General features: G+C 35.2%; 1 protein-coding gene across 1 annotated transcript in view; it reads left to right on the top strand.

Moving 5' to 3' along the window:
- Positions 1 to 18,541, top strand: part of LOC145692112 (odorant receptor coreceptor-like) — a 34,307-nt gene extending 15,766 nt beyond the window's left edge. The window contains exons 2-6 of the mRNA XM_081767405.1: positions 4,229 to 4,590; positions 9,203 to 9,302; positions 15,646 to 15,750; positions 17,068 to 17,223; positions 18,500 to 18,541. Of these exons, the coding sequence (XP_081623531.1) occupies positions 4,274 to 4,590; positions 9,203 to 9,302; positions 15,646 to 15,750; positions 17,068 to 17,223; positions 18,500 to 18,541 (720 nt within the window). The 5' untranslated portion in view covers positions 4,229 to 4,273. The remainder of the gene's footprint in view (positions 1 to 4,228; positions 4,591 to 9,202; positions 9,303 to 15,645; positions 15,751 to 17,067; positions 17,224 to 18,499) is intronic.
- The last annotated feature ends 352 nt before the right edge of the window (positions 18,542 to 18,893 follow it).

The raw sequence follows: 18,893 nt of genomic DNA, 5'->3' as shown, positions 1-18,893 counted from the left end.
CATTAACTTTTAGACTCCGAATCAACCAACCAAATTTAATGTTGTCCTGACCAGAAAAAGACGAAAAAAGTAGAAAGGCAAATGAAACAGTATAAAGATAGGACTTATAACATATATTCAGCTTATTTATGGAGATGGTAAGTTGTTAATAAAAGTGACAAGAAATAGAAGTATTATAGTGAAATAGAGGGTGAAAGAGTAAGTAAATGCTCACTTAATAAAATTGAGAGAGAGTACAAAAATTTAATTAAAAAGAGAGTGAGATGTAAAGGTTTGCTAAGTTAATGAAAGTTAATGATTTTTAATTAGGGGATATGTAACAATTTTAAAGCAAATAATGGTTTTAATCAGGCAACAAGGGAGAAAGAATGTTTTATATGAGTTAACTAAGTAACAAGAGAGAGAGAAAGAGAGAGAGAGAGAAAGAAAGAAAGAAAGAAAGAAAGGAAGGAAGAAAGAAAAAGAAAGAAAGAAAGAAAGAAAGAGAGAGAGAGTAAAACAATTAACGATATTGAATACCTACTTCATGTTCATTTTTATAGCCTATTGATTTGTATGGGGAATTATTTTGTAGTTCATTGATTTGTGTGGGGAATTATTTTTCTAGTTCATTGATTTATGTGGGGAACTATTTTTTCTAGTTCATTGATTTGTGTTGGGAATTATTTTTCTAGTTCATAGATTTGTGTGGAGATTATTTTTCTAGTTCATAGATTTGTGTGAGGAATTATTTTTCTACTTCATTGATTTGTGTTGGGAATTATTTTTCTAGTTCATTGATTTGTGTTGGGAATTATTTTTCTAGTTCATAGATTTGTGTGGGGAATTATTTTTCTAGTTCATTGATTTGTGTGAGGAATTATTTTTCTAGTTCATTGATTTGTATTGGGAATTATTTTTCTAGTTCATAGATTTGTGTTGGGAATTATTTTTCTAGTTCATTGATTTGTGTGGAGATTATTTTTCTAGTTCATTGATTTGTGTGGGGAATTATTTTTCTAGTCCATTGATCTGTGTGGGGAATTGTTTCTAATTCATCGGTTTGTGTGAGGAATTATTTTTCTAGTTCATTGATTTGTGTTGGGAATTATTTTTCTAGTTCATAGATTTGTGTGAGGAATTATTTTTCTAGTTCATAGATTTGTGTGGGGGAATTATTTTTCTAGTTCATTGATTTGTGTTGGGAATTATTTTTCTAGTTCATTGATTTGTGTTGGGAATTATTCTTCTAGTTCATAGATTTGTGTGAGGAATTATTTTTCTAGTTCATAGATTTGTGTGGGGAATTATTTTTCTAGTTCATTGATTTGTGTGGAGATAATTTTTATAGTTCATTGATTTGTGTTGGGAATTATTTTTCTAGTTCATAGATTTGTGTGAGGAATTCTTTTTCTAGTTCATAGATTTGTGTGAGGAATTATTTCTCTAGTTTATTGATTTGTGTTGGGAAATATTTTTCTAGTTCATTGATTTGTGTGAGGAATTATTTTTCTAGTTCATTGATTTGTGTAGAGATTATTTTTCTAGTTCATTGACTTGTGTGGAGATTATTTTTCTAGTGCATTGATTTGTGTGGAGATTATTTTTCTAGTTTATTGATTTGTGTGCAGAATTATTCTTCTAGTTAATTGATTTGTATTGGGAATTATTTTTCTAATTCATTGATTTGTGTTGCGAATTACTTTTCAATTTCAATGATTTGTATTGCGAATTATTTTTTAAGTTCATAAATTTGTGTGGGAAATTATTTTTCTAGTTCATTGATTTATGTGGGGAATTATTTTTCTGGTTTTTTTGAAATGATGTGGAATTTTCATGGCCTGAATCTAGTGATTCCTGCTACAAATCAATCTTTATTAAAAATTGAAATCAGTAATATTCACCTTATATATAATGTAAATTCATTTTTATAAAAGCAAAAGGACATTTAAATATATATATACTTGAAAAAGAAATGTTTAGTATTACATAATTAAAGTCACCGTCTATTTCAAGTAAAACATAAATGCTTCTCCATATAAAGACGTTTGGTATTCAATACCGTTAACTAGAGATGGTACCGTCAATATGATATTTAGAAGATAAAAAATCTTAATTAATGTTATTTATAAATTTAATGGTGAATTCCAGGAAGAAGTGCTATTTATATGTGTACTACAGACAGCGCTAACGAAAGAACCACTAACGGTTATATTAATTACGTTACTTGCTTCTTTACTTGTTTATGTGTTCCACTAATAGATCAAGAGAGACTATTAACTTTCCAATATTAGTATTTTTAGTGTATGCATAGTGAAACAATGTCCGTGGAATGAGTTTACACTCTAAGTGGTTATACCGCAAATGCTATTATGGACCATTACACAAACCTAGAATCCTATAGTGAACCATTTGCCTATATATATATATATATATATATATATATATAAGAACTCCAATGAAGGCGTTCCCCGCAATTCTGCAAGAGACCAGTCGGTTGGCGTGCCAGAAAAATCCACTGACTCAACGTGTAATGAGCCAGCAATTCAATATGGCACCTTCAATATATACGCACAGCCATTCGTAAGCGGTTGCAACTTGGGTGTGCCTGTAAAACTTGCGTACACTACCTGCTCCTACAGCACATTGCAGAACTAAAAACGAACACTAGGAAATGTATGAAGAGAACCTGATGGGGTGAAAGTGCAGACAGTAGTCACAATGTATGATCCATAGAGTACATCCATCTCACTGGTTGGTGGTCACGTCTAGCTGTTGACATACCAGATAGCGATGAAAAGTTTCACTGCAAGTTTGTTCGATAGTTTCGAGTAAGTTTCCTGCGTGTGTTGGGTATTCTTCGTTGTTATGAGATTCAGCAATGCAGGGAATCTGCTGATAAGCAAGGATGATTGAAACATAAAAACGAATACAGGAATTTCTAGAGTTTTATGGTGCTTTGGCCAACCGATGAGAATCTATTTAGACAAGGCTTCAGAAGTCATACTACGTGAACATTTCTGCGTTTTACTAAATCAGGAAATGGAATTAGAATTAAGAGTTCTTGCCATTTCGTTTTAAGATACACATGTGAACAGTCCTGATGCCAATCCAATGAACTTCTTCACCTTTCGCCTGTTGAGGAGACATCTCTAACGTTGCGTCAGCGCACCCAGTTGCGAGACGGAGTAGGACATAATTCACTTGCAAGTACTTCACCGGACATGAAAACTTTGATGTCGAGCGATAGTTCATAGTAATGGTGTCAAGTAGAGTACAATCGATGGCATCACCTAGCGCTTCTCCTTAGATTCTAGGTAGAATTAGCATAGAGGCCAGATTTAATATTTGTCTTAAGTGATTGAAGCATTCATGTTACACATAAAACATAACATGAGAATAAAATGGCTCATCATGTATGACATTCGAGCATTCAAAGAAATTGTGTAATATAGGATGTCTCAAAATTACTTAAACGATTTAAACTTATAATTGTTTATTAATTGTGCAAATTACTTAAAGTTTTACCCATAAGTACTTTAACTGTCCAAATTTCAGTGTTAAAAACTGTAATAGAGTAACTCACAAATATTCAAAGTGATCCCCTTTTGTTACTCTGCATACACCAATTCGGTAATATAATTCTTCCCAGATCCGTTCCCACAGGGCTTGTATTGGTGCAGCTTGTGGGTGTACAATCATGATTTAACCCTTATGTTATTGGTCATTCCGCACAAGCTATCTCATTGTTAAGATAGGGGTCACTATAGCTTAGTGGTAGAACACGTATCTCTGGTGCGTTGGGTTCCTGGTTCTATCCCCGGCCAAGTAAGTTTGTGGTGGACAACATCATGTCCGTGAGTTTTCTCGAAGTAATCCTATTTTCTCGTACATTGTCATTCCACCGATTATTTCATCACCACTCACTAGCATTAATTTTCGTGCTTCTTAGCCTAAAGGGATAATCATGGGGCGTTATACTGAATTTCATTTCCCAGAAACTGGATTACAGGACGATCTCGGATGTGTTATTTCTTGTTATCACCCAGATGAAGTCTGCAACTGCACACGAAGCGAAAACAACACAATTGGTTGGTTTTATTCTAATAAAAAAACGGGGGAGAGAAAATCAAGAAAGAAAAAGAAATCCAATAAATTTAATCATCTTTATATTAATTAGTCTAGCAACTTTATGTTAATTACTTTACTTTAATTGATCTTGCAACTAATACGTCATCGCTCTTTACAGGTTGTTTGGATATATCTTTGTGTTACGCAGGTAACGTCATTGGATATGCTTTTGTGTTGTATGGTAATCCACGCAATTGAACAAATTGAACATCTAAGGAACGCTGCCAGAATTGTAGTTAATTTCTCTACAAAATATCCACAGCAAAAGAACAACTTTTTCTTGGAAGAATTAGCTTATCGTTACAGAAAAGAGTTCTCTCAGCTTCAACAGCCATCAAGTCAAGGAACACAACAGTTGATTTCTACATCTCCAGCAAGTGCTGAACTTGGCTTAATTGGAAATGCAGATTCCGATGAGAGAAACAAGTTGGTGTTTAGCCTAATTAAAAGTTGGGTAGTTCGACATACTGATATTATAAGGTAAGTTCCTTACATATAGCATTGAGATAATTGCATGGTAGATATTTTAATGCTACTGAAAATTGTTTAGAAAATAATAACCGCGTAGAAACATGGAACGTTAATATCATGTAATAGCAAGGAAAATTTTAGGAATACCGATGAAACAAAAAAGGAAAATTTTAGGAATCTTGATGAAACAAAAAAGGAAAGTTTTAGGAATCTTAATGAAACAAACAAGGAAAGTTCTAGGAATCTTGATGAAACAAAATGGAAAAATTTTAGGAATTCTGATGAAACAAAAGCGGAAGATTTTAGAAATCTTGATGAAACAAAAAAGGAAAGTTTTAGGAATCTTGATGAAAGAAAATTGGAAAATTTCAGGAATTTTGATGAAACGAAATGGGAAAATTTTAGGAATCTTGGTGAAACAAAAAAGGAATTTTTTGGGATCATGATGAAACAAAATGAGAAAATTTAGGAATCTTGATGAAACAAAAAAGAAAAGTTTTAGGAATCTTGATGAAACAAAATTGGAAAACTTTAGGAATCTTGATGAAACAAAACGGAAAATTTTAGGAATTTTGATGAAGCAAAATTTGAAAATTTTTAGGAATCTTGATGAAACTAAAAATGAAAGTTTTAGGAATATTGATAAAAGAAAAAATGAAAGTTTTAGGAATCTTGATGAAACGAAAATGAAACGTTTTAGGAATTATGATGAAACAAAAATGGGAATTTTTAAAAATCTTGATGAAACAAAAAAGAAAAATTTTAGGAATCTTGCTTAAACTAAAAATGAAAGTTTTAGAAATTTTGATGAAACAAAAAAGTAAAATTTTAAGAATATTAATGAAACAAAAAAAAGAGAGAAATATTTGATGAATTTTGATGAAACAAAACACTCTGGGTTTGATATAAATTTATGAAGATACGGTATGAAGTTAAGGTAATGAAGAGGTGGCAATCAAAGGTCGTGGGATGGTTTATTCAGTTTATGTAAAAGGAAGCGGTAATGGTGTGGGCGCCATTTTGGGTAAGTAGCTAAAACTGGAGGTAATGAGGGTAGAATTTGTTGATGATTATAAGACTAAAGTAAAAGAGAAGAATCTTCTGGATAAAGACTTTTATGTCTTTATCCTGATCTCCTTTATCTCCACCTTTTGAAACATTCCAGAAGAAATTTTACAATATTATTTTAATAATAAAAGCTTACGGCTAACAATTGGTGTAGTTAATAATACTGTACCTTAAAGAATAAGAGAACTCAGAACAAGAATAAAACAAGGGGACGCAAATTATGAAATGCTCAACTGTCACCATCCCAGTTCCCCAATTTTGCGTTAACATAACACAGCTTTGTCCCTCATTTTATACAGTGGAGTAAATTTTGGTAAGTTAAATATGTTGGGTTAGAAATAAATCCATTACCTTTCTTTATCATAAAGAAAGTTGAGGCAAATAGAAAGAAACACCCTCCCAGAAAAGAAGAGGTTTGTCCTACTCCTAATTGAAAAGATTGCACAAATCATTGATTTCACTGCTGTCATGGGCGCCCGAAAGGGGGGTGGGAACCAGGGAAACTCGGCCCTCCCTAGCTCACGAAAGCAACTCAAATTTCTTAAAATTTTCTTAATGCAAATAAGAAAAAATACCATACGTAATATAGGAAAGAGGGAGATGATCCCTAGACAATTTTCTTCGGACGCCCATGGGTGCTGTGGGTGGTATCTCGACTATAATCTGAGGTAGGCATGGCTGAAATTATAGTCCCAGCTGGTTTCTGGAGAGCTCCCAGATGATGAGTCGGACTCTGCTGGCTTGTTGACATTTGTGAACTCTGCCAGCTTGTACTTTTGGAGGATTCGATACCTTGTGGTATTGTGACGCCTGCTGGCACCGAAAGAGAGTTTCACACTGTCTGATGTTCTTCAGGTACCGACACTTGAGATCTAGGTACATTTCCACTCTCTAGGGAAGTTACCTTCATCAGTAGAGGTAACTGGGAAACTGGCTTCGTTCCATAAGAAAATAACCCGGTGATAAGAAAATAACCCCTTTACAGGGTGGTGGAGTGCCATAACCTTGAACATGATGTGAAGTCACTGTTGCAACAAAGTTAGAGATTCAATTGAGGCGTAAAACTCGTACAGCATACCAAGAAATATGATTATTTTTTCTATTTATATACGAAACCTTTGACAAAATATTTACGAAATATGGGGATTTATAGGACGTTTCTTCGATTCTAAGTATCATGAGATATTAAAATCCTTGTTTTCATTGCCGTACAAATAATGGTTTAAAGTATGAAATTTTATATTCTGCCTCTTTCTAGTGATTATGATGATGATGATAGAACTTAAGCGGTCTGTTTCAAATGTATAATGTGAGGGGATGAAGTTGAACAGTTAACTATAATATTTGTTACCAAAGTAATATTATCAGCGAACAAATGAAGATCAACCGTGAAAGAAAAGCATATAAATGTCGAAAGAAGCCTTTAGGGGAAAAATTACAATTGATGGCTTTGAATGAACACATTAACAAAAATAATCCTCAAATGTATTGTACTCTACAAGGTAAAGCGATGAAAAATAACAAGAGACTATGGAAATATAGATGTAGGAATGAAGAAGGAAAATTAGATGAGCTAAACTGAAAACCAAGATCTAAGAATAGTAAGGAAGAAAAAGAGTGACACTGGAAGTAATTAAAATTAAAAAAAATTAACAACATCGAACTGGAGAGGATTGGGAAGACCTGTATCATAAGCAACTAGATAGAAATATGGTGGAAGGAAAAATAGAAGGGTTGGTATTGAGATAGATGACTTTTACGCCGATAGAAACAGGTTAGCTAATGACCGTAATACATGGAATATTCTCAATTTGTGGCTTTATCGTCTTGGCAAAAATGGCAGGATGGAGCAATCATATAAACTTATCGAATCTTACCCAATTTTTAAATCAGTGAGTACTAGAAATCCTGCAATTCTTATCGACTATATAGCTAATAGAGTCTTTGAAAATAATTTGATCGATTTCAACTTCTTATAATTTTTTTTATTAATAACGCAAATTATTTAAAATTTTACATGTATGCACTATAACTATTCAAGTTTCAGTGGTAAAATATGCACTACACTAACTTTAAATGTTCTATATAACCCCTCTTTGTTACGCAGCATACATTATTCCGTTCAATCGTATTCCCGCTAGTTCCATTTCAGCATGTTTTGATCAACAATTCGTACTGCAGTAGTAATGCAATGTTGCAGTTTACAGGGGTAAAAGTGCCTTTTTTATACACAATGTCTTTGAGATGTCCACAGGGAAAAAAAAAACTCGCAGGAGGTTATGTCCGGTGATCTTAGTGACCAACGTAAAACCTGTTGACCGTTGTGTGCAGTTCGTCCAATCCAATCGTGTCATACTTTCTCATTAAGGTAATTCTTAACATTGTGATGAAAGTGGCAAAGATTGCATCCTGTTGATAAATAACGTCTATACTGTTATGTTCAAGCTGTGGCATAAGCCACATTGTAAGTATGTGTGCAAATGTTCTTGTAGTCAGTTTGTTCGGGAAATAAGAACAGTCTGAACACTTTGCAGATTAAATGCGGCAAAATACGTTTAATTTTGTGAATCATTTTTAACAACTACCCTCGATAAGAATAGTTTAGCAAGGGGTTGTGCACTACACACCACACAGTTGTTTGAGATATTTGAACTTCTCGACTACCTAATGCTATGGACTTTTAAGAGCTGCGATGGAAACAAGCTCAAACTTTCTCGACATCTCCCTCAGACGTGGAAGGCTTACCAGACGATTTTCCTTTGCAAATGAATCCTGTGATCTTGAATTGTCGATTCGACCTGCAAATGGAGCTTTACGATGGCGGATTTTTACATTTTTGTTTACAAAACTCATTTTGAACATTCAGAACAGTTCAACTAATGTGAAATTGTAGGACTGCAGGTGCTTTATCTGCACCAGAAGCAGCCATATTGCAACTTATCACTCTGACATCTGGCGATAGTATTTAAAACTACTACGACCATACCAAATATAGTTCGAGGATGTGGTCGAAAGTACTACAATATAATTGTATTGGTATAGAGTTTCAATAACCATTTATTCTTGTTCAAATTATTTCCATATTATGGAAAAAATTTTATGAAAATCTTTGTAATGTAACATCCTACAAGAATGACGCACAATCATACAAGCATACTTAAGTTAACTTTTCTATTTTCACGCTAGCTCTATATCATATATAACAAACTATAATATTCCGAAACAACCACTTGTAGCTATCATGTATAGTTAGCGTGAAGACAATGGTTTGAACTCCGGTAGAAGTTCATGTGGTTGGGTTCCCGCGTTAAACTATAAGTCAGCATCTCATATAGTCCCGGTGCAAAAAGGAACGCTACATTCCAATCTAACCACAACCGTAATACTATAGAAACGAGCCATAGACATTGTTTTTGACCCTACTGTTTACTAATGTTCTCATTGCAGTTAACATATATTTGTGTGGAGTTTAGTAAGTGTTTCATGTACATTTTGTACAAATTCATTGTTAACGTGTTGTTCTGTCAAAGCTGATGTGTAATTTCTCTTCTAGATTTGTGGACATAGTTGAGTACACTTATGGGATTTCTTTGGCTTTACATATGCTAGTGGCAACGTTGACTCTCAGCGTTCTGGCTTACGAGGCTAGTATGGTAAGTAGTCAAAACATTATTACTTATCCAGGGAATATTAGGATTTAGAACTACCTCCTAAAAGTCGCAATTTTTCGCTGAATGTTACGATATTTGAAGTTAATAGAACGCGAAAACCATAACAAAGATGGAAATGGTGGTGATATGTTAGCGTTGGCGAAATGTGCGGAAGAGACAGATGTGAAAATGGAAAATAGTAATCGAGAAAAGCCTGTCAGAGTAAACCGTGGTATAACGAGAAATGTATACACTTTAATAAACAAAGAAACGATTAGATTCAATAGCTTCATAATCCAAGCAACAAAAACACAGAAATGACACGATAGTAAGAAAGTTATTGGCACTAATTCGAAAAGGAATAAGAAGAAATATACACGCGCTCCATATTTGTAAATAAGACTACTTGCTTTTTAACAACTACTGCAAGTAAACAGACGACAGGTATCATCGTCACCAACAGGACACGTGACCGAAGAGGAACATTAGCCGCCACCACCCACGAAAAGGATATAAAAGTAGCCGTACGACTTCCAAAGACATCAGTTTCGACTGGCATCTCCCCTCTCTTAGCTTTCCTGGAGCTCTGAGAGTATTAACCTAACTCAAACCTCTTACCCTGACTGGAGCTCTGAGGTTCCTTGCACAACTAGTTTGCTTCGAGCTATGTAAAACCTAAACCACTCTCTTTGTTTGCCCGGAGCACTGGGAGAACCTAACCGCAATCACTTATTTGTTTGCAGTTCTGTGGTCTCTTAACCTGACTTCCTAACATGCTTGGCTCTCCGGAGTATCCTTACCTTGGTTAACTGAGCCTATGAACGAGGCGTTTAACAAACAGGAATCTGCATAGTGAACATTGTATTGGTCTTTGGACCTCAATTATAATGACTCTTATTATATTTGTATATAACAGGGTTTTTGTACTAAATTGTTGTGGGAGAAAGTTCAAAATCTTGTGTGCCAATTTCTCTACCTTAGCAAGGCGTTTTTACAATATATATATATATATAAAAGATTGTTGATGTTGAAGAAAATATAAGAATGATAAGGAATTTGTACAATCCGCGGCAAAAAACCTGCAACATGAGCATATAAGTTTATTGCGAAATGACGAAGTCTTTTGCTCCAAAATAAGTGTGCACGGGAGGAGGCCGAGGTTTATCCTGGCGTAATTCGTTTCACTTAGAGGTTATGTTCATTCCCTGTGCTGTTAGGCGTAGTTTCACAATAAACTTACATCCTCATGTTGCAGGTTTTTTGCCGCGGATTGTACCAACAAGGTACATTCGCGAAGTGTCTCCTGGGGATTCATTTAAAACTGATTTAAATGCAAAGTTCTCTATGGCTCAATGTGTATTGTACTAATTTTAGCGGCCCATATGGGTAATTTGCATATTTATGAGCCTTCATATACCCGGAATTCAATCATACACTACTATAACACTCGTTCACAAAATTGCTTTTAGTTTCTTTACATGTAACTGAACATGAATATGGGCATATGCAAAACAAATTGGATCAAGTACTGCTTCTTTGACACGTATTACCCACACCAGCCGACATCTTGGATCCGTCATATTGGAATCAACTTTCGATTTTTCAAACGGGAATAGGTGCATGTGATACATGAAATTTATATAACATGTTCTCGGAAATTCATTGGTGTAGTGAGTTTTACGGTAGCTTGTACTTTTTGCGAGATATTACATGTTAAATCCCTCTAGACACTTCGCGAATAGACATTGCAGAGTAATATCAGTTACGCTTACGTTTTTGATGTAGAGAAACCAAAATAATTTCTAACTGGAAAAGTGCTGTAGGTATAAACAAACTCTCTACAGCATTGGTGTCATAATCTTACAACATTTCTGTGAGTTATTGTTATTACTTCCATGTTATACTATAACAAGGAAGTATCGTATTACGAACAAAATGTCTAATGTAAATCTAGATACAACCAGATTTTGGTGAAGATCTACCATATCCTATTTACGTCTATGTGTCTGTATGTATGTACGTTCAGAAATCATTTCGTCAACAATAAGTCACGTAAAAGATCACATACGGGGCCCTGTACAACCTTTTAATGGTTGAATTTGTGAAGTGCCTCACATTTAACATGCAATATCTTGCAAATGGTACAAACTACCGTAAAACTCACTACATCAATGAATTTACAAGAAAATTTTGTATGAATTTGATGTATCACATGCACCTATTCCCATTTGAAAAACTGAAAGTTGAATTCAAAATGGCGGCTGGTATGGATAACACGTGTCAGAGAAGCAGTACTTGATGCAATTTGTTTTGCATATACCCACATTCATGTTCAGTTATATCTAAAGACTCTGAAAGCAATTTTGTGACAAAGCGTTATAGTAGTGTATGAATTCCGGATATATGAAGGCCCGTAAATATGCAAATTACTCGTATGGGCCGCCAAAATTAGTACAATACACTTTGGGCCGCGGAGAACTTTGCATTTAAATCAATTTTAGATGAATCCCGAGGGGACACTTCGCGAATATACCTTGTAAGATGTACATGAACTCTGAAAAGGGTATCGGTTCAGATTTAATGAGGTGCAACCTGAAATGAAAAAGTCGTAGGTAATTTCGGAAAATCTTCTGGATAGGCGAAAGCTCTATTTCGATAGCTTGTTAAAATTGTTAAAATACACATGAAAAGAATTGGAAACAACAACGGGGAATACATAAAGTGTAATCACGGATTAAGGAGCTGTCTCTCCGAAAGACTGAATGTATTTTTACATTTTTAAAAGAGCACAAATCTCTGATTCTATTCCAGTCAAACTACTAGAGGTAGAAAAATCCTTATTAATTTAAATGAACTCACGAATACTCTGCTTCGTATGATAGATCGAAAAAAACTCTCCCAAAATAGAAAGAAACTGTAATAGTACATATATTTAAAATGCAATGAAACGAATTTGGGTACACTTATTAAGAAACATCGCTACAACTAACTTAACTACAAGAACTTTACTAATTTCTATTTACTGCAGTTAACTCTCATAAAGACCATATGATGGGAGATTGGAAATTTGTGTCTTCAGACATAGGTTAGGACGGATAATAGGAACAAAATGGGAACTCGGCTGTGCAGTTCACTAACTACTCGTAGATTTTAAGGAAGTATGTGATTCAGTTATAAGAGATAGGCTATATGCGTAATATCTTCGAGCAATTAGGACTTTTCCAAAATGATTGCTATGTCTTAAACTAACCGAATAACTCTATGGTCTATGGAACCCGAAGGTTCACTATCGCGTTCAGTAAGGCTCTCCACTGACTTCTATCCTTAGCCAAGTGGATCCAGTTTCTACTTTGTATTCCTATTTCTGTGAGATGGCGAGATCCATCTTAATATTGTCCTCCCATCTGTGCCTAGGTCTTCGTAATGACCGTTTTCCGATTGGTCTTCCAGTCAAGATTTTGAAAGAATTTCTACTTTCTTCCTTCCTAGCAACGTGACTTACTCACCTAAGCCTCTTAGACTTGATGACCCTAGTCAATGATTACTTGCAAGGTCTTAAGGAATAAAAAAGGTAAGGTACAGAGAGGAAGGAAGTTGTCTGAGCTTTTCCGGATTAATAACAACGTGTAACAAGGGAAAGCCTCATGCCAGTTACTTTTGAGTACCTGATCGGGAAAACTAATGATACAACATCAACAGAGGACTAATGTTGAACGGGCTTCTTTCTAGAATGCAGAAGAATGAAAATTAAAGATAGCTACAGCGTACTACAATTGAATAGGCTTAACTTTAGAATGGAAGATAAGGAAAATTAAAGATAACAACAGAATACTACATTTGAATGGAGTAGGCTTTAGAATAGGCTGTTAGGAAAATTAAAGCTAGCAACAGAAGACTACAGTTGAGTTAGCTTGGTTTAGAATACGCAATGAAGAATATTAGAGATAGCAACTGAGGAGTACAGTTGAGTGTGCATGGCTATAGAATATGCAATTAGGAAAAGTAACACGGAATACAGTTGAATGGGTGATTAGAAAAATGAAGATAGTAACAAAAGCCTATAGTTGAACGAGCTTTGGTTTAGAATATGCAATTAGGAAAATTAGAAATATCAAGATGGATACAGTTGAATAGATTCGACTTTAGGATACACGATTAGGGAAATTAAAAATAGAAACAAAGAAATAGAGTTGAACGAAATTTGTGTTAGAATGAAAAATTGAAATCTTTGAGTTTTACGTCCCACGCTTATGCCGGTTAGGCTAAAGGTGACGGTGATGATGAGTGATGAATGAAATGGTGGAATGAAGAAAGTGGGAGGAAACGGGAGAACCCCGAGAAAACCCACGCACACGGTGTTTGTGCACCACAAAGTTCACTTGGTGGGGGCTGAGATCGAACCCGGGACCCCAAGCACCAGAGGTGAACGCTCTACCACTGAGCCACCGCGGCCCCATTGTGTTAGAATGAGTGATTGAAAAATTAAAGATAGAAACAGAGGACTACATTTGAATAGAATAGGCTTTAGAATAGGCGAATAGGAAATTTAAAGATAGCGACAGAGGAATACTGATCAGTAGGTTTTGGTTTAGAATGAGCGATTAAGAAAGCCAAAGATAGCAACAACGCAATACAGTTGAGGGGGGTTTATTTAGAGTATGCGATTAGGAAAACAAGATAATAACTGAATTTACTGTTAATTGGACTGATCATGTTCTTGTATACGTGGATTAAAGGGCCTTGATAGGTTACGATACATAATCAATACAAGGTAATGTGAAATATTGTTTTTGTGAAGAAATTGGTCCGATCAAATGTGGACAAGTTGAAACTCATGGCAACAAGTGAAAATAATATTCACTTATACATAACAGATAATAATCGAGGAGGAATTTATAAATATAAATAATTAGGTTATATTATTTTCCAAATTACTTGCAATTTCCTTACTAACTTTTTCAAGTACAAGAAAATATTTGGTCTAGGAATTAATTCGTGCGGTTGGTACGCACACATTGAAGCTGTAGTACAAACACAAAATACATAAATACCTTAAGAAAAATATTGTCCATCGCTAGCCACCACTTTCGCCCATCTGTCAGGCAATGTACGGATTCCGTGGCGAAAGAAGTCCTCATCCTTGGAAGCGATCCAGTCAGAGACCCATGTTTCGATATCTTCTGAAGAAGTAAACCGCTGTCCAATCAAATCGTTGTTCATGCAATCGAACAAGTAGTAGTCCGAAGGAGCAACGTCTGGTGAATACGGCGGGTGGGGTAAAACTTCCTATCCGACATTTTCTAAATAGGTTTTGACCGGTTTTGCGACATGTGGGCGAGCGTTAACATGTTGAACAATAAGTTTATCATGTCTGTTCTCCCATTCTGGTCGTGTTCTGGCCAGAGCTTGCTTCAAACGCATTAATTGTCGTCGATAACGTTCTCCATTCATAGTTTCACCCGGTTGCAGCAGCTCATAGTACACCACACCTTTCATATCCCTCCATATGCACAGCATAACCTTTGCACAGTGAATATCTCGTTTTGGTTGTGATGGACCTGGTTCACCTGGTTTTACCCAGGCCTTTTTTCGTTTCGGGTTCTCGTAATGGATCCACTTCTCATCACCCGTAACAATTCGATGCAGAAACCCCTTTTTGCTCTGTCGTTGAAGCAGCAATTCGCAAATGGTTTTTCGTCTTTCAACGTCTCTGTCTTTCAATTCATGTGGAACCCAATGTGACATCTTTTGAATCATTCCCATGGCTTTCAAGCGTTTGGAGACTGTTGTTTGATCAACGCCTAATGCTGCTGCAAGTTGTTCCTGCGTTTGACACGAATCCTGCTCGAGCAATGCTGTCAATTCTTCGTCTTGAAATTTGTTTGGCTGTCCAGCTCGCTCTTGGTCTGCCAAGCCGAAATCACCACTTCTAAACCACTTCTGACACGTTCGCTCAGCTAGAGCATTGTCACCATACACTTCCACCAAAATACGATGACTTTCAGTCGCACTTTTCTGCATGTTAAAGTAATGCAGGTGGACACCCCGCAAAAACACTTTATCAGGCACAAATTGCGCCATGTTCACTTAACTACAAACTGGTGTTGTTGACGCTTTAATCCACTGCCCTATACTACGAACGATACGCGATGACAGGGGTTTGCAACACATGTGTGGGTACACGGAACTGTGGGACGCTCCGTTCGTTGCGCCATCTCTTGTCGAACCGCACGAATTAATTCCTAGACCAAATATATGGTAATTAGGTGATTTAATTGTAAAATACACTAGAGTTTGCACGCTACTTGTACTAATTACTAATAATTAAACTTTCTTTTGTTTACAGGAAGAAACCCTCGGTATTCAGGTTGGAAATATTTTAGGTTACCTGCTCCATTCTATAGGACAAGTTTTCTTATTCTGTTATTACGGAGATATACTTATGCAGTCCGTAAGTATAACGGAAAATCATCCCACCCAACGCTACAAGTGTGTTTCAAAACTATATTGTCTATTAGTAATTAACTTAAAAATGTATCTAACAGTCTTTGAAGTGGGTTTGTAATAAGGAAAGTATTCACCAAATATTTTATTTAAAATTGTGTTAAATTTTTGTTATTCTGGTTAACTGTTTAGGAAAAAGTGATGTAAATATTTTCATAGAATTATAGAAAAGTTTAAAGTGACAGGTTAAACCAGGGATGCAAATAAGCAACAAAATTGTACTCGCCCAAGAAAAAAAAAAAAAACTACTAGCCCAAATCCCACAATAGAAATCATTTACTTACCTTCGGTATGACATTAAATACTCGCCCGCGCCGATGAACCATTCGCCCCGGGCGAGTGGGCGAGCAGTTATTTTCATCCTTGGGTTAAACACTATTAGTATCGATATTTATTTTCCAACATTGGTATAAATAAGTGGAAAACTTTCCTTTTTTGATAATTGTGCCAGATAATACGTCCAATTTTGATTGAAAGCGGTAATATAGGGTTACATACGAAAGAAGCATTGTTTACCCCCGTGGGTTCGCCCATGCTAAGACCTTTTGTTTTTATAATTAGGATTGTTATTAAGGTCTACTATCATTTTTGCGAAAACTTGACTAAGTATAGATCCAAAATAGGGAATATGATGACCAATAACTTAGAAACTGAAAATCAGAACAGGAAATGCATGGTAAGCAAGTCATAATTATGTCAATGCAACGTTTGATCAACATCGAATGAACTAACTAGATCACGTACCTTATATACTCTTAAATTCAAACAATAATTTTGATGACTTGTAACGTGGGAACTAAAGATCTGCATAGTGAAATCCAGCTTTCTCATATTTACGATGCAAATCAAAATTTTTCTTCATGCCAAGTTTGGTCAAGATCGGGTGACCTGTAAATCTTGTATATACTGTTCTTGTGATTTGATATTTTAAAAGAAACAAAGACTAAAATTTACCTAGGGTGATGATTACCATGAATATTTTTATAATCGGCTAACTATGAGAAATATGATGTAAATACATGTTATGATGATTTATAACATCAAAAGCTAAATCTTCACCGCAAATGGTCAAAACACATTACATATATTAGTTGTTACAAGCTTTGCATATGAAATTATCATATCAACTGACTAAAAGAAAAACCAGAATTTCTTTTACCAATTTTGACACACTTATCCTGCACTTCTCTTACGTAATAGGAAGGTTAAAGTAAAAAAAAAAAACAAAAAAAAAAAAACAATAATTTGTTTTATTTCTTTACAGAGTGTAAACATAATGCAAGATTTGTACGAGACATCTTGGGACGATGCGAACGCAGATACACAAATGTTTATAAAGATTGTCTACGTCCAATGTCAGAGACCGTTAAAACTCACTGGTTACAAGTTCTTTACTCTTTCTTTTGACTTTCTTGGCACGGTAGGCATCAGGGGTGCCCATCCCCCCCAAAGCTGATGGCGCACTCCCCCCCAAAACTAATAATCTCTTCCCTCCTCAAAACTCAAGTCCTCTAAAAACAATTGCCCAGTGTAGCAGTAGTTTTTATAGTACTAGTAATTGTTATTTTTGTTGTTGTTTTCATTTAATGTAGTAGTATTATAGAATGCTTGTAGTAGCAGTAGGGGCAGTAGTAATTATAAAAATGGCATTACTTTATTAGTAGTCTTGGTAGTGTACAATACTAAATATGTTCTATAAGGATATTGAAGGGTATAAAAACTTCTACACACCGTGTATGGCACAGGTATTCTTTTTTTTACATTCTTTTGTACATGAAAAGTAAGACGCAAGTTACAAGTTATTGAGTTTGATACCAAAAGAAAATGTTATCCTCGAAATTAGCCTACAAAAAGAAGTGATATCCAACAAAAAACATTCCTGTAAAAGAGCCAAGTACAAGTATGAGTGGCCTTAAAAAGAATTGAAATCACAAAAATAGGCGCCAAGTTCTGGTGGACAACAGTTACAAACACTCACTGGCTCACTTCAAATTTAGATTTCAAACTTGGCTGTTGTCTGTATTGTTACCACTAGCTCACAATTATGTCAAACTACTTTGGGGATTCATTCTCGAGATTAAAAAAAATCGCATCGTGTTCCAATGTTATTCTGTCGACAGCAAAATTACTTATTCGACATTAGAGTAAAATTCTTCCCCAATTTTTTTTATTAACCCCAATTTTTACTCGATGGCGCAACTTGCGCCATTCATCCCTCCTGTGGTCGGCTCTTCTCTCTTAAAACGAACCAACCTTTCATACGGCTACTTGCGCGGTACTTCATTCATCGAGTATGGAAACAGGGGGTACGGGGGTTCACCCCGGAAAATTTTTGAAAATTAACTTCTCAAAATCGTGTTTTAATGCTATTCCGACATTAAAATTGCTAGTTCGAAAGTAGAGTAAAATCCCCCCCAAAATTTTTCTCAATGGCGCAGCTTGCGCCATACATCCCCCCTGTGGGCGGCCCTGGTAGGCATTGTTATTTAATTATTGTGTAATTTGAATACTTACAATGACTACTTTTGGTTATTCAAGCAGCGAATTAACGTTATAAATTCTATCTTGATTAAGACAAAACATAATGATTTAGTTATTTAATTGTAGATTCCACAGTAAATATCTTCAAAGATGATGAGATATGTAGCTGATTCTCTTTTCAATTAAACAATGGTAATGAGATTGTGTTTTTTCAGAGTGTAACATTTAGTGGAGTAAATATGTTCATACAGCTGTGAAATGTTCTTTCTAAACTTTTTTGTCCTTAATTCAAGGATATTTTACTTATATCATATGTTCGTTTGTACGTACAAACAAGGATTTGTCACACACACGCATATAAATAAGCCTAAATAAGTTTACTTCACGAAAACGGCGCGAAATTTGACAAAAGAGAAAACATCATTGATACGTAAGATTCAATATTTGCAATACTTCGTAGCGAACCCATTTCCTTTGGCTACATGTTTGTTGATTATTGGCTGGGCTACATGTTTGTTGATTATTCGTGTCGTCATGAGATATGCTGTTTGAGTAATTTAATGAACTGATCAATTAGAATCAATTTTGAAGTAGGCTGTACCAGTTAAT

This window comes from Thermobia domestica, chromosome 8 (genome assembly GCF_964235325.1).
Source record: "Thermobia domestica chromosome 8, izTheDome1.hap1.1, whole genome shotgun sequence".
NCBI classification, from domain to species: domain Eukaryota; kingdom Metazoa; phylum Arthropoda; class Insecta; order Zygentoma; family Lepismatidae; genus Thermobia; species Thermobia domestica.
The sequence above is the reverse complement of the archived record's forward strand: the minus strand, read 5'-3'. Positions and strand labels throughout refer to the sequence as shown.